The sequence below is a fragment of the Saimiri boliviensis genome, chromosome 17 (assembly GCF_048565385.1).
Source record: "Saimiri boliviensis isolate mSaiBol1 chromosome 17, mSaiBol1.pri, whole genome shotgun sequence".
Taxonomy (NCBI): Eukaryota; Metazoa; Chordata; class Mammalia; order Primates; family Cebidae; genus Saimiri; species Saimiri boliviensis.
In genome coordinates this window covers 46,081,517-46,096,678 of record NC_133465.1, presented here as the reverse complement: position 1 = coordinate 46,096,678, position 15,162 = coordinate 46,081,517, and the positions used below count along the sequence as shown (strand labels likewise).

General features: G+C 53.7%; 1 protein-coding gene across 1 annotated transcript; it reads right to left on the bottom strand.

The window, feature by feature from the left end:
• Positions 1-219: 219 nt before the first annotated feature.
• IGFBP4 (insulin like growth factor binding protein 4) lies at positions 220-14,634 on the bottom strand. Its single transcript, XM_003942876.4, has 4 exons — positions 13,916-14,634; positions 5,208-5,365; positions 4,178-4,312; positions 220-1,513 (listed from the first exon to the last, which is right to left on the bottom strand). The coding sequence occupies exons 1-4, from the start codon at positions 14,262-14,264 to the stop codon at positions 1,379-1,381; spliced, it is 777 nt and encodes a 258-aa protein (XP_003942925.3). The 5' UTR covers positions 14,265-14,634; the 3' UTR covers positions 220-1,378.
• Positions 14,635-15,162: the final 528 nt, after the last annotated feature.

The window sequence follows — 15,162 nt, the reverse complement described above, 5'->3', positions numbered from 1 at the left end:
GTTTGCCCACCAGGAGTCTAAGAAAGACAATGCAGACTTTGAAGCCAAGGAGTTCCCTGGGAAGAGGCTGCAGGGAAGAGGATGTAGATTGACTGTCCTTCTCAGTCCCTTACCATACAGGCAGGTCTGGGGTCCACACTCGCCTCCTCAAATCTGTCCCCCTCCCTCCATCCCTGGTGCATCCCCGTGTCTAACTGTAAATAAATCAGTCAAACACAATTCTCTGGACATTTGTTGGTTTTATTCTGTTTTGTTACAAAAACAAAAAAGAAAGAAAGAAAAAGAAGAAAAGACCTCATGGCCAACTGGTAGGTTCCTAAGACTCCTTTCATCCAGTCCAGCCAGAAGATGCCCGGGGAGTAGGGAGGTGTGGGGAGGGAGCTGCAGGGGAAGGAGATATGGAGAGGGAGGGAGAGCCACAGGCAGTGAGCCACTGGAAGGATACTGTCATCCAGGTGACTTCATGGCTATGACCACAATGGGGTAGGGAAGAGGATCCAGGAAGCCCCCTCATCTAGCACGTGGTCTTCTCCATTAGGCACATTCAATCCACTCTTACATTCTTTCTTCCCACCCTGGCTGCTCAAAGAAATGCACCCCATCCCCCAGCCCTCCGTCCTTCAAGTCTTCCTTTGACCCCCCTCCCTCGTCCACAGCAGGGTCTCTCTGCCAGCCAACCAAGAAGATGGCACCACAACCAGACCTAAAGGAAGGACCTGGGGAAGAAGAGAAGGGAAGCCTGGCAAGTCTGAGTTTTGGGAGTGGGTCTGGGTCTCGTGACCATTAAGCCATCTGCTACCCCACACTTCCCCAGCTCCCACCCTCTGACTAGCTTGAGAGGACGGACGACGGTCAGGGTACATGTCTCTTCTCCTCTGACTCTGGGAATGAGGTTTTTCTTCTCCCACAGGCTTGAGCTCACCTTATAGAAGTATCTCCACATGCCAAAATCAGAGAAAGTCAGAATAAAAGCTCCCAAGGCTGAATACTAGAGCTAGTACATAGTATGTGATCAGTAAATGTTTTTAGGTAGCTGGATGGAGGGATGAATGAAAGAATGAGGGAATGAATGAATGAATGAGTGAATCCAGGATCGATCTGGAAACACACCAGGGCTCAGACCTCTTGGGCCAAGTGCCACTTTCAGTCCTCTTGGGCTGTGTAAGACCAAAGAGAACACCCCAGGCTGTGGCTTACCCCAAGGGCTCATAAGCGCGCGCGCACACACACACACACACGCACACATGTACACGTGCACTCGAGGGAAACTTCTGGGCAGGGACAGGACTCAGACTCAGACTCCACTCCAGGTCAGCTCTGCAGCCTCCAGAGCATGGGAGTAGCAGGGGATGCTGAGCCCTCAGCCTCATGGCTGGCCTCACTCTTGAAAGCTGTCAGCCAGCTGCTGGCAGTCCAGCTCCCCCATCGGCTCCGGACCCTCCGGAAGCTTCACCCCCGTCTTCCGGTCCACACACCAGCACTTGCCACGCTGCCCATCGAGGGATGGGTAACACTGCCAAGACAAGGGAATGAGGGGTCAGTTACCAGGCAGGAAAAGAGACCCCAGGTGACCCACCCCAATCCCCCAACCCAGCCCCCAAGTCAGGCGGTTGCTGCTTTAAGATGGCCTCTGAGGGTGGTGGGCTCTTTTTTGAGCATGGGTCCTCTGAGCTCACTGGAGCAGGGGGAACCTGATCAAGAAGGAAAGATCCAGAGAGTTTTAGAAGGCAGGACCTTAAGAAGGCCGTCAGGTTTAAAGGTGCAGGTAGATTTGAAAGGCTGGGTTCAGGTTGGAGATGTTTGGGGTACATAATCCAGGCCGGGATTAAGGTAGGATCAGATAAAAGCTGCAGCTGAATTAGTAACTATGACCAAAACCTGAGTTGGGTGAGAGTTAAAGCCCAGGTCAGAAACAACTGGGATAAAGACAGAGGTCAAGGTCAGAATAACCAAAGTTAGCCTAAAGGAAGGGCCACAAATGTACATTTCAGTGTCAGAATTAAACTTGGAGTCAAGGATGGCTTAAGGATCAGAACTGGTCTGGGGATAAAGTTCAAGTGTCAGAACTTTCAATTGGATAAAAATCAGGGGAAGAGGCCAGGCCTAGTGGCTCAAGCCTGTAATCCCAGCACTTTGGGAGGCAGGGGTGGTGAATCACTCAGGAGTTCAAGACCAGCCTGGGCAACATAGAGAGACCCCTCCATCTCTACAAAAACATTTTTTTATATATTACATGTATGGCTCACACCTGTAATCCCAGCACTTTGGGAGGCCGAGGAGAGCAGATCATGAGGTCAGGATATCGAGACCATCCTAGCCATGGTAAAACCCTGTCTCTACTAAAATACAAAAAATTAGCCAGGCATGGTGGCACATGCCTGTAGTCCCAGCTACTCAGGAGGCTGAGGCTGAGGCTGAGGGGATTCGCTTGAATCCAGGAGTGAGCCAAGACGGTTATAGTGAGCCAAGGTCGTGCCACTGCACTCCAGCCTGGTGAAAGAGCAAGACTCCATCTCAAAAAAAAAAAAATTAGCCTGGCATGCAGGCATGGTGGCTCAGGCCTATAATCCCAGCACTTTGGAAGGCCGAGGTGGGTAGATCACCTGAGGTCTGGAGTTCGAGATGAGCCTGGCCAACATGGCAAAACCCCATCTCCCCTAAAAATACAAAAAATTAGCTGGGTGTGGTGGCAGGCCCCTGTAATCCCAGGTACTCGGGAGGCTGAGGCAGGAGAATCTCTTGAACCCAGGAGGTAAAGGTTGCAGTGAGCCGAGATCCCACCATTGCACTCCAGCCTTGGCAACAAGAGGGAAACTCTGTCTCAAAAAAAAAAAAAAAAAAAAATTAGCCTGGAATGGTTGTGTGCCTGTGGTCCCAGCTACTCAGGAGGCTGAGGTAGGAGGATCACGAGAGCCCAGGATGTAGAAGTTGCAGTGAGCTGTGATCATACCACTGCACTCCAGCCTGGGAGACTGAGTGAGACCCTGTCTTTAAAAAAAAAAATCAGGAGAAGAAAATGCATAGAATTGTACAACACAAAAAGTGAACCCTGATGTAAACCACTGGACTCTAATTAGCAATAATATACCGACATTGGTTCATCAATTGCAACAAATGTAATTTAAGATGTTAATAATAATGAGGAAACTGCGGTAGGGGACAGTACATGGAAACTCTGTACTCCTGCTCAAGTTTTCTTTAAACCTAAAACTGCTCTAAAAAATAAAGCTAGTAATTGGTTTGTTTGTTTTTCTTAATTAAGATAAGAAGTTTTTAAAATTGGGACAAGGATAAAATTAGCGTTAGGATAAAGGTTAGAAATAGGCTGAGCACTGGTGTGAGAGCCCTCTCTGGCCCTTCACTCGCACCCCTTCCGTGCCATCCTGGATGTACAGACCCAGGGTAGCCTTTGTCCTTCCCTCTAGGCCTCCGCTGGCCGAGTGCTGCTTGAACTGTGGATTTCTCCATGGCTCACGGAGCAGAGGAATGGGTCTATCTACACCCACAAAGAGCTCCAGGACAGGGTTCCCCAGGCCACACCCAGCAGGAGGCACCCCAGAGTCCTGCCCAGACAGGCTGCCCATTCTGTTGGGCCAGAGATGGGCTGGAAGAGGCCAAGCCTGCTGACCATCCCAGCCTCCTGGAGGCTTGTCGGAGGACCCCAACTTCCAAGGGCAGGAAGGAAGAGGGAAGTTGCTGCCTTCGTGTCTTCTCTCCCATCCCTCTCCTTCCTCCGCTTCTATCCAAAGGGCCTGTCTCCAGTCAGCCAATTTGGCTTTACCTCCACCCTTGCTGTACCCAGGTGGTCTTGCTGCTCGCCTTCAGGGAGGGGTAGCCTGAGTTTCTTCCCGGACTCCTCATGACTTTGGCCCTCCATTCCCAGGTGAAACCTCAAACACTCAGTGGCAGGAAGAATACGGTGGGGTGAACAAGAGAGTGTTGGGAGCCAGGGGTTGTCAGGGTTGCTAGGTCTGCACCACAGAGGGTGAAAGCCAGGGGTAGAGGGGGCCACTGCCCTGGATGGGGGGGGGGGCAGGATCTGCTATGAACTCGCTCTGACTCTGGGCCAGCTTGAGTGTCCCCTTCCCGAGATCTCCATCCTGGACCATCCTGCGGAGAGGCCAAGAATGTCCCAGAGCTGAGGCCAGGGCCGACGCAGCGGGAGACAGAGACGCACCTGCTTGGGGTGGAAGTTGCCATTGCGGTCGCAGTTGGGGATGGGGATGATGTAGAGATCCTCGTGGGTGCGGCTGGGGGAAGCGGCCAGCCGCTCCAGGGCCCGGTGCAGCTCGCTCTGGCAGGCACCCTGGGGCTGGAGGTGGGGAAGACAAAATAACTCAGCAGAAGGAAGAAAGGCAAGAGGCCCAGGCTGAGGTCAGAGCTAAGGGGGAACTGAAGGCCCTGAAGGGAGCCTGGAGCCCTGGGGGCTGGGCAGGACCCAGTGAGGTGAGGAGAGGGCCTGCATCCAGAGGACACAGCGGGGAAAGCGGGAGGCATGGGACGAGAGGGTCTCAAGCCAACAGCTTCTTCAAAGCAGGAAAGGGAAGTGAGGGGACATTGTGGGGAATGGGGCTGTGGGAACCCATGCAGAAAGCCAGGGAGGGGGCGATTTCTAAGCAGAAGGAACAGATAAAACTTAAAACTCGTAACCTGTAAGACCCTCAGAAGGGACATTAGCCAGACCCTGGAGCCAGGTCCCCAGGCCCCCTGCTATGGCCAGCATTCGCCCTTTAGTTACTGAGAAGGTCCAGGGTGGGGAATCAAAGAAAGGCCAAGAAACCCCAGGGGGCTTGGGGCAACTGCTTTTTACCAGTCGGTGTAGACGTTTTTTAGTATTTAACAATCAGCCATCCCCATGTATATAACTGACGAGCAGGAAAGGAATCCCAAGGAAGGGAATGAGGGCTCTCTCTGGGTCCCGATGACTCATAGTAGTTGCATCTTGCACACAGTAGGCATCCTAGAATGTGTGCTGAATGAACACGCTCCACATCTGGTGGTGATGGTATGTGTGTATGGGTGTATGTGTGTGATCGTGTGGGTGTGGGGGTGTGTGCATTCGTGCATGTGTGCGTGGGTGGGTGGGTGGGTGTGCACGTGTGATTGTGGGTGTATGTGCATGTGTGTGTGTGTGCCTGTGTGTGTGAGCATGTGTGGGGAGTGTGGATGTCTATGCACATGCACATTTGTACGTCAGAGGTCCTTACCAGAGGCCGGGGCTCCTCCCGGGGTGCCCCATTGACCTTCATCTTGCCCCCATTGGTGCTCCGGTCTCGAATTTTGGCCATGTGCTTCTGCAGGCACCTTCGGTCATGGGCGCTGCAGGGGTTGAAGCTGCTGTTGGGGTGGTCACCTTCATCCTTGTCTGCAGTCAGGCCGAGATAAGGAGAGGTCAGCACTAGAAGTCAGAGCATCACACCAACCCAGCCTCTCACCTGTGTCGTCCTCCCTGGGGATTCTCTGGCTGGGTGCTGGAGAAGAGCAGGGGGGCTGGGGAGAAGGAAGAAACGAGAGCAGCCCCCCCTCTCCTCCCCTCTCCCCTGGATCTCTCAGGAGAATATTCCTCTTGAAGTCCTTGACTTGTCTCTCACTCCGCCCAGGCCAGTGCTCAGATGAGTCACCAGCTGCAGCTGCCCAGATGGCAGGAGGGTCCCCTGGGCCCTGCAGGGAGGTCTGAGGCAGGCAGGGGGACCCCTGCTGGATCCTGTCCCCTTTCCATTCAACTCCTCCCACCATCCCCTCCCCATCGGATTGTTTTCCCGGTCACCTTTCCTGATCTTTTCTATGTCTGGCTGAGCCAGCCAGGGGATCCCCAGGGCTGTGGACTCTGGTGACTCGCTTCCAAATGGCCAGAATCAGAGTTTCCATGAGCAATGAGAACTCTAGCCCAAAAGGTTCTCTCCACTGGCTGGGTGGGAGAGGAGTGGGAGTTAGTGTATCCGCCTGCATGAGGAAGAGTGTGTGTGTGTGTGTGTGTGTGTGTGTGTGTGTGTGTGTAAAATACAAGCTATGTGGCCCCAGGACCAGAAGAACAGCCTCAAATCTCCCATTCTTAGACTTCAGACTCCATCCAAAGTCCACAGGCGTTGCCCAAAACCAGAACACTGGGGATCTGGAGACGGGGGTGATGAGACTGGACCTTCAACCCCTCTGTAAGATCTCCTGAAGGTTCTATCTGAGCTCAAGAAAAACTCCATCCAAATAGGGCATGGTGGCTCACGCTTGTAATCCCAACACCTTGGGAGGCCAAGGAGGGAAGATCGCTTAAGGCCAGGAGTTCGAAACCAGCCTAGGCAACATAGCAAGACCCCCATCTTTACAAAATATTTAAAAATTAACCCTGACATGGTGGCCTGTGTCTGTAGTTCTAGTTACTCAGGAGGCTGAGGCAGGAGGATCACTTGAACCCAGGAATTTGAGGTTCATAGTGAGCTATGATCGCACCACTGTACTCCAGCCTGGGTGACAGAGCAAGACCCTGTCTCTAAAAAAAATAAAATAAAATACATTTTTTTATAAAAAGAAAAACCCGATGCACAAGTTCCAGAACTGTAGCCACAGCTCCTCCCTCCAGGCAGTTAAAACTGGAATGCAGGGCTGAGCTGGAGAAAGAGGTGGGAAGACCGCTCTGCAGATCAGAGCCACCTCTGAAATGCTCAGTCTTGGCAGCTCTAAGCGCAAAGCCCCTGCCAGCATTCCAGATGTTGGCAGCCGGACAGAGGTTACAACTGGTTTGTGTCAGGGTTTAGCGGGTTCCTCCATGCGTGACAGCGGTCCCAGAGCTGCCTCTGGGTCAAATGCTATTTTTTCGCTTAGCCAAAGCTGGGGGGTTGGTTCTCTTTTCATTCTCCTAGTTTGGGGGGGGGGGTGGGGAAAAATATGTGGATAAAGACAAACCAGACCAGGAGGAATCTAACCAGAAAGTCTTTGTCAATAAGCTTCCACACCAAAAGTTATTGCTAAAATTCACCAAGGATGGAAGAAGATTTTGTCACAGTGGAAAGAGGAAGAAAAGGGAAAACATCAATAGAGGAGATAGATATAATCCATCCTTCTGCACATTTAAAATCCCAAGAAGGACAGTCCAGAGGGGACTCCAGTCCTGCATCAGGTTCCTGAGAGTCAATCAAAGAGAAGACACTAGAGCAAGACCACTCCCCCGCCCCCGCTCCCGGCCAAGGTAAGCAGCAAAAGAAGAAACAGATAAACTTTAGGAGATGAGGATTGTACCGAGGGGACCATAAGAAGATGGAGCCTGAGCCCTTAGTTAGGAAGCAGAGAAAGATCTAGGATCCAGGCCCTTCCTTGGAGACCCTCCAAAGGAATGTCTCTAGCCAAAGAAACCTACGCTAGCCCAGTGATCCCCTCCCTCCATGCCCCCACCTTGCACAAAGCCAGAAGGTTTGAGGATGGAGTCACCGTGTTTCAGAGGGGCAAGAAGAGGAAATGGAAGACCTGAAAGAATTAGAACCAGGCTGGGTGCTCACGCCTGTAATCCTATTTGGGAGGCCGAGACAGGAGGATCACTTGAGACCAGGAGTTCAAGACTAGCCTGGGCAATACAGCAAGACCGTGTCTCTATCAAAAAAAATAAAAAATAAAAGTTGCCGGGCGCGGTGGCTCAAGCCTGTAATCCCAGCACTTTGGGAGGCCGAGGCAGGTGAATCACGAGGTCAAGAGATCGAGACCATCCTGGTCAACATGGTGAAACCCCGTCTCTACTAAAAACACAAAAAATTAGCTGGGCATGGTGGCGCGTGCCTGTAATCCCAGCTACTCAGGAGGCTGAGGCAGGAGAATTGCCTGAACCCAGGAGGCGGAAGTTGCGGTGAGCCGAGATCGCACCGTTGCACTCCAGCCTGGGTAACAAGAGCAAAACTCCGTCTCAAAAAATAAAATAAAATAAAATAAAAAATAAAAGTTAGCCAGATGTAGTGGCACATGTCTGTGGTCCTAGCTGCTTGGAAGACGGAGGTGGGAGGATCGCTTAACCCCATTACATCAAGGCTACAGTGAGCTATGATTGCACCACTGCACTCCAGCCTGGGTGGCAGAGCAAAACCCTGTCTCCTAAAAAAAAAAAAAAAAAAAAAAATCAAGAATTAAATAATTAGAACCAAATGTCAGAAGGACAGAAGCTGAGCTGAGATGTGAACAAAGGCCCCACCATGTTACAAGGCTGGAGGAGATCACTTGGACTTGTTTGCCTCAGGCCAGGACACTAACACCAGGGGACACCCTTCCAACCTGGAAAGACTTTGTTTTTCCTGAACATGCTTTTTTTAATGACCACAGAAGAAAGTACTAGGGACCAGGCGCGGTGGCTCATGCCTGTAATCCCAACACTTTGGAAGGCCAAGGTAAGTGGAAACACTTGAGCCCAGGAGTACAAGACCAGCCTAGGAAACACAGTAAAACCCCATCTCTACAAAAAATTAGCTTGGTGTGGTGACACACACCTGTAGTTCCAGCTACTTGGGAGGCTGAGGTGGGCTAATCACCTCAGCTCAGTAGGTCGAGGCTGCAGTGAGCCATGATCATGCCATTGCACTCCAGCCTGAGTGACAAGTGAGGCCCTGTCTCAAAATAAAAAGCAAGCGCTATTTTCTACAGTGATCCATTCCTCTCAATAAATGGGCAGAATGTTCTTTGGTTCAAGGAGTGGAGAAGCGTTTTCAGGAGGTAGTGAGCTCTCACCCTGGAGGTGTGCAGCATTAGAGTGGTAGCAGCCTCAAAAATCTCAAGAGATACGGAGTAGCAGCTTGACCATGCTTTCCATGTTGAGTTACTTTTCTTCTCTCTCTTTGTTTTAAGAGATGGGGTCTCACTATGTTGCCCAGGCTGGTCTCAAATTCCTGGCCTCAAGTGATCCTCCCACCTAGGCCTTCCAAAGTGCTAGGATTATAGGCATGAGCCAAAGTGCTGAGTTTTTATGAGTCAACGTTCACGAACAACGAACTCTCAAAGGATCATTAATGCATATTTGGGATATTTACCATTAAGGAGGATTGGGTACGCTCACTGAAACCTAGGGCCACACGGAGCACAGGGTGAGCCTGGAGGCATGGCTCATCCTCTTGGGTTGATATGGCCCCATGTCACATCAGGGGTTTACCTGGGAAAGGCTGAGCCAGCAGCCTGCCTGGCTTCTCCCTTGTTAGTTTCCCCACTAGCCATCCTGCTTATTCCCAGTTCATGTCTACACGGAGTAGAACCCACCAGATAGGGATAATAGCTCCTTCCTTACTCTCATGGGGACACAGGGTTAAATTCCTATTCGCCCACTCACACACAGACAGGCTGGGGCTCAAGAATAAGAAATGTATACCAGCAATCACGCGTCCAGACACACACTTATCCGCATGTGCCTTACCCACGTGCACTTGGGCACTCTGACCCTGCCCTGGTCAGATACAGAGCCAGGGCAGGGCACACTGACTTCAGTAGCTTCTCTGCACTATGGTTTGTTGACTTTTCATGTAATCTGTAACTTTTCCTTGCCCAACCCTGCTTCACTGGCAGACTGAGGAGCTACCCCAGGATCCACCCCTAGGTGCTAGGATTTTGTGGGGGTAAGGGTTATAGCACTGGGTCTCTTGATAACGTTAACCTTCTCATCTCCAAAACTGGCTAAATAATACTTGCTATTTCCCTGCTCACACAAGAGTTCCAGCCACCTGGTGCTACTCATCCTGGGAGTGCCCTCTGGAGAAATCCCAATGCCTGTGGGTTCCCCTCTGAACAGGAGTAGAGTCAGACCTATTTCTCTGAAAAGTCTGACCTCCAAAAAGCTTGTTCGGGAGATGGGACTTTCAAGTAAGCTTGGTCCTTCCACAGCCCTCAGCTTGGAGTTAAGCCAGCTGACATCTGGCTACAGAGAAAACCTCAGTCTTTGCTCCAGCAGCAGAGGAAGGGAAGGAGCCAGAGAGAGAAGAGGCCACACAGCTTTGGCACCACTGGCTGCAGAGTTCGTGGCAAAGCCAGAGGATTTCCCCTTTCCTGTTGCCTGATTTCACTCTCATGATTTCTCCCCAGCACCAGTCTCTGGCCCCCAGGAGACACTAGCTATGAGCTGAGCTGGCCCAGCCATCCTGACCAGAAGTTTCAGCTGTGATGCAGAGGGTCACTCACCTGTCCTGCAAGAAATGTCTTTTCCCCACTTCCCCTAGACTCCGGCTGGAGAAGCCAAGACCACCGGTGCTGGGTACCAGGCCCTTCCTCTGAGGTCTGGCTCAAGGGGTATCCCCCCCCCACCATTGTGTCACGCTGCCAGCCTCAGAATAAAAAGTCACATAAGGCAACTTGGCCTGTTCTTCCCACGTTGACAGCAGCAAAATACACCAAAGGCTGCCCTACCCTCTCAGCTCCTCTGAATGTTGTCCCAAATTTGCTCCCTTGTCCTACTGTTTCCCTAAGTCCTGGCATCAGCTTCTTCTTCATCACCATCCTCATCATCACTCCAGTTTTTTAAGCTCTGACCCCCTGCCAGACACCCCAACCCTATGAGGCAGGTCCTGTTGCCCTCCCCACTTTACAGATGAGGAAACTGTCTTTAAGTGGAAAGACTCCTGACACCCGAGGCATCAATCTTGCTGGCTTTGCCAGTACTAAAGAAAAAAATGGGAAGCAGCCATGCTCCTCCCTTCCCCTCCCCCCACGGCACAGAATTTCTGGGAATACCCTTGTTCCCATGACATAACTGGACTCCCAGTACTGAAGTAAGGGGGAAATATTTGCTGCATGGGCTAAAATTTAACCCGGCCTGCCTGTTCCCTGTCCCAAAGGGACTGAGAGCCCAGCTTAAGAACTCCCCATCCAAACACTGATCTTTCCATTGTCCACTCCCCCAGATTCCACGAGTCGAGGACCAGTACCGGGATGCAGAGCTGTGGATTTCTGACGCACATGCCCCGCCTCGTCTCTGGCGGCCTCGGCAGTGTTAAGCCACAACCTGGCCAGTTCATGGAAAGCTGAGACAGGAGGGCGGGGGTGGCTGGAAATGGAAAGGGGAGCTGCCCCCGGGGCAAATAGGAGACAGCTGGACCACAGCAGCCAAAGGAGGGGGCATGCCAAGTGGCCACACTCCCCCAGCCACCTGCTGACACTCAGCTCCAAGAGGAAAAGGCAGAAAGAATAGATGGGTCCCCTTGACCAAGCTATTCACAGGCCAGTGGGCCCAAGCCTTGGGACCTAGAAGGGACAGTGGCCTGCTGACTGTGTAAGGCTAAAAAGGATGAGTGGGTAGGGACTTGGTGGTCTTATCTCATCTACAGACCCTGCAGGGCTGCGGCAAAACTCTAGGGGGTGCCTTTCACATGGTGCCATGTGGCCCAGGTCACAGAAGGGGATGACTTCTGTGATTCTATGAAGACTGGGAGGTGTGGGAGGGCACGGGCATAGCTTGCTCCACAGGTACCTCCAGGCTTCCCCGTCTCTCTCTAGGTACCTGCATCCATTGCATAGCTGGAGGACAAGGAGGAAGAATGGGGGAGGGGCACTACAGACCTCGAAGCCTAGACACCGTTTTTTTTTTTTTTGAGATGGAGTCTTGTTTTGTCACCCAGGCTGGAGTGCAATGGCGAGGTCTCCGCTCACCGCAACCTCCGCCTCCCAGGTTCAAGCAATTCTCCTGCCTCAGCCTCCCTAGTAGCTGGGGATTACAGGCACCCACCACTGCACCCAGCTAATTTTTATATTTTTAATAGAGATAGAGTTTTACCATCTTGGCCAGACTGGTCTCAAACTCCTGAACCTTGTGATCCACCTGCCTCAGGATTACACCTGTAATCCCAAAGTCCTGGGATTACAGGCGTGAGCCACCGGCCCCCCACCCCACCCCCCTTTTTTTTTAAGAGATAGAGTCGCCCAGGCTGGGCTCAAGTGATCCTCCCATCTCAGCCTCCCAAGTAGCTAGGACTACAGGCATGAACCACTGTGACTGGCTAATTTTTTATTTTTTATTTTTTTTGTAGAGATGGGGGTCTGGCTATATTGCTCAGGATGGTCTCAAACTCCTGGCCTCAAGCAATCCTCCCAAAGTACTGGGATTGCAAGCATGAACCTCCACAACCAGCCCCTAGACACTCGTGGAGACCAGTTCGCCTTATATCCAGGGAACAATCACAAATTTTTCATGCCATGCCCTCCCCACACCCCTAGGGGGTCTTATTTTCCTCCACTATAGGATGGAGTATTCCTACCCAACCAGAAGTTGAGGTATTCCTACCCAGCCCTTTGTGGGCTTTCTGTCTTGCGTTCAAAGTGCCGAGAGAGGAGGCTACCGGCCATCCTTATCTGGTGCCAGGTGGAGGATGGAGATTCAAATGGAACGTGACCCTGTTGTACCCCAAGAACTCAAGGACTCGGCCCTGGCTCCCAGTCTCAGTTCCCCTCCTCTACCATTACCACTGGCATCTCTGCTTCAACATCAGCAACTTTCTCCACCAGGACCCCCCCCAGATGTGTTGGGTACCAGGCCGGCATTTCTCCTAGAATGTTTTCTGCTGACCCATCTCTCCCTACCCAGGGGCAGGAGGGGCAGAGAGGCCCAAGGCCCAGACCCCTGGGGTCCACCTCCTTCCTGTTTTCCCTATATCCTGCTTGCCTCTGCTAACAAGCAACAGAGGATTGAGGAAGTGGAGGGTTTGGGACCCAGGACAGGAAGCTTGGGGCTGGAGTCCCAGCATCCGGACTGCAACAATGGAAGCTTCAAGTATCAGGAAAAGAGACAGAAACAGACAGAGGCACAGAAGAGCAAAACAGAGTCAGAGAGGGAATGAGAAACAGAGGCATAGATACAGAAAGGCAGACAAAGAGATTCCCAAAGAAACAGAGAAAGACAAAAACAGGGACAGAGACAAAGAGCAACAGAAAAAGAGGAGAGACGCAGAGCAACTGAAAGAGAAACACAGAACAAGGTAGAGAAAGAAAGGTGTGATGGGCAGAGGGCACCGAGGAACAGAGAACGCGAGAGCATTACTAGTGAAACCAGAGGTTGAGAGACGAATCAGGAAGAAAAAAAGAGCAAGAGAACAAAGGAAAGAGACTGAGAGTCTAAGGAGAAACTGAGAAAGGTTCACTGAGAAACAAAGAAAGTGTAAGAATGAGGACAGGGCAAGGGCCTTCTCAGAGTCTCTCTCTCTTTCTGTTTCTCTGCCCTGGGCCCCCCATCTCCTTCTCTATTCCCCATCCCACACACATGAGGCTTCTGCAGCTCTAGGCCGGGAGCCAAGATTTTCTGACAGGTCAAATCACACCTGCCTAGAGAAAAGAACAGGAGGCCTGTATACCAGAGCAGGCAGAGATGCCCAGGCCTGGCAGAGGGACTTCTGTCTTTCCACTACCTCTCAAACAACAAGATGACATGGCCCTGGGCTTTAGGGAAGGGCAAGTCTAATACCCCTCACTGCCAAAGTCCCTCTAATTTGTAGGCCCCACTCCACCACAGGATCATGTAAAAAGTTCAGGCCCTGGCTCCCCAGACCCCTGGGGTTTCACCCTCGGCCTGGATCAAGAACAAAAAGCTTTTCCCCCTCCCCCATCCTCCCCAACACATACCCCACCACCATCCTCCTGTCCTCTGGCCCTAGACAGCTGACTTAACTGGACCTTAATCTGCCACTCTTGCTCCAGCAGCCAGGTCTCCCACTGGGACCCCCTTATCAAACAGACAACCCTTGGAGGTTTGAGATGGAGCGATGGGACCGTCTCCCGTGGTGTTGGCAACAGGCTGCTAGGGACTCGGTAGCAGTTTCCTTTGTGAGCCTGTCCCATGCCAGCTGGGCCCTGCCACGTACCTGCCTTCTCTTCAACTCACAGGGGATTTTAAACGGCCTTCCAGGGCGGCTGGAATGGAAAGAAGCCGCTGGGAAGGGAGCGCGTTCAGGAGGGAATTGGGAGGCCAGGGGTACCTTACCAGAGGGCTGCTGGCTTTGCCGGATGGCCTCGACCTCCGCCAGCTCCATGCACACGCCTTGCCCGAGCATCAGCGTGTGCAGGGGCTTCTCCACCCCCCGGGGCGGGTAGCAGCGCAGGCCCGAGCCGCAGCGGGGGGTGTACACCCCGCAGGGCATCCCCAAGCCCAGGGCGCAAGTAGCACAACAGCCGCAGCCGGGCTCCCGCACCAGCTCCGTGCAGCCCACGGGGGGGCGGCAGCGCGCCAGCTTCTCCTCGGTGCAGGTCGGGCAGTGAATGGCTTCGTCGCCCAGGCTCAGCCCGGGCCCGGCCGCCAGCAGCAGGACGGCCACGAGGCAGAGGGGCAGCATGATCGCGCGAAGACTGGGCGCGGGCGCGGGCGCGGGGCGCGGGCGGGGAGCGCGGGCGCGCGAGCGGGCGGCGGAGGGCACACGGCGACAGCGCCCGGAGCGCCTGGAGGACCCGACCCGGAGGGCTCGGGGAGATGGGTCGGCCCGGCGGGCGGACGCAGTCGGAGCGGGGAAGTCAGCAGGCGGGCGGCGAGGCGACGGGGCCGGGGGCTGAGCGGAGGCCCGGGTCGGCTCCCCCGGACTTTATACCGGTCCCTGGCCACACCCCCAGCGCCTTCCCAGAGGTGGGGGAGCCGGGGCCGGCGAGGGGGAGAGGGGGAGGCGGCCGTTAGGGGGAGGGGGCGCTCTCCCGAGTAGCCGCCGCCGCCGCTGCATCCGAAAGCCCTTTTCTGCCGAAGAAGGAAGCGGCGCAGTTTGGAAGCCTTGGCAGGCGCCCAGAGCGCCTCTGAACCGGAGCCCGGGAGGAGAGGCGAGGGAGAAGGGAAGCCAAGGGGCTGCTGCGGGGCCCCCTCTCCCGACCTCGGAGGAGTCTCGCCCCGCCCCGCCAACGCGGCCTCAGTCTCCCACCGAGAAAGAGACCTCCTAGCCGGGCCTCCCAGTCCCTTGGATTCGGTCTCCCTGGGCAGCAGCCTTTCCACCCCACCCCAGTGCTTCCAGTCTCAACCGCTGGAGACCAAGCCTCGTGAGGTGGGGTAAAGCGTACAGGCACCCAGCTAGGGGCACGGAGGGGCCTGGTGGCCCTAAGATGGTAACAGGCTCTCTTTCCCCTTGCCCTTTGCAACCTCTCCCTCCCCCCAGCAATCTCCCCGGGGTTCCTTCGGGCCCTGGTCCACCGTGCCTTCCCGGGGAGGGAGGGGCCGCCTAGCCTGTTCCTCCTTACTGGACGTTTGCTTCTCAG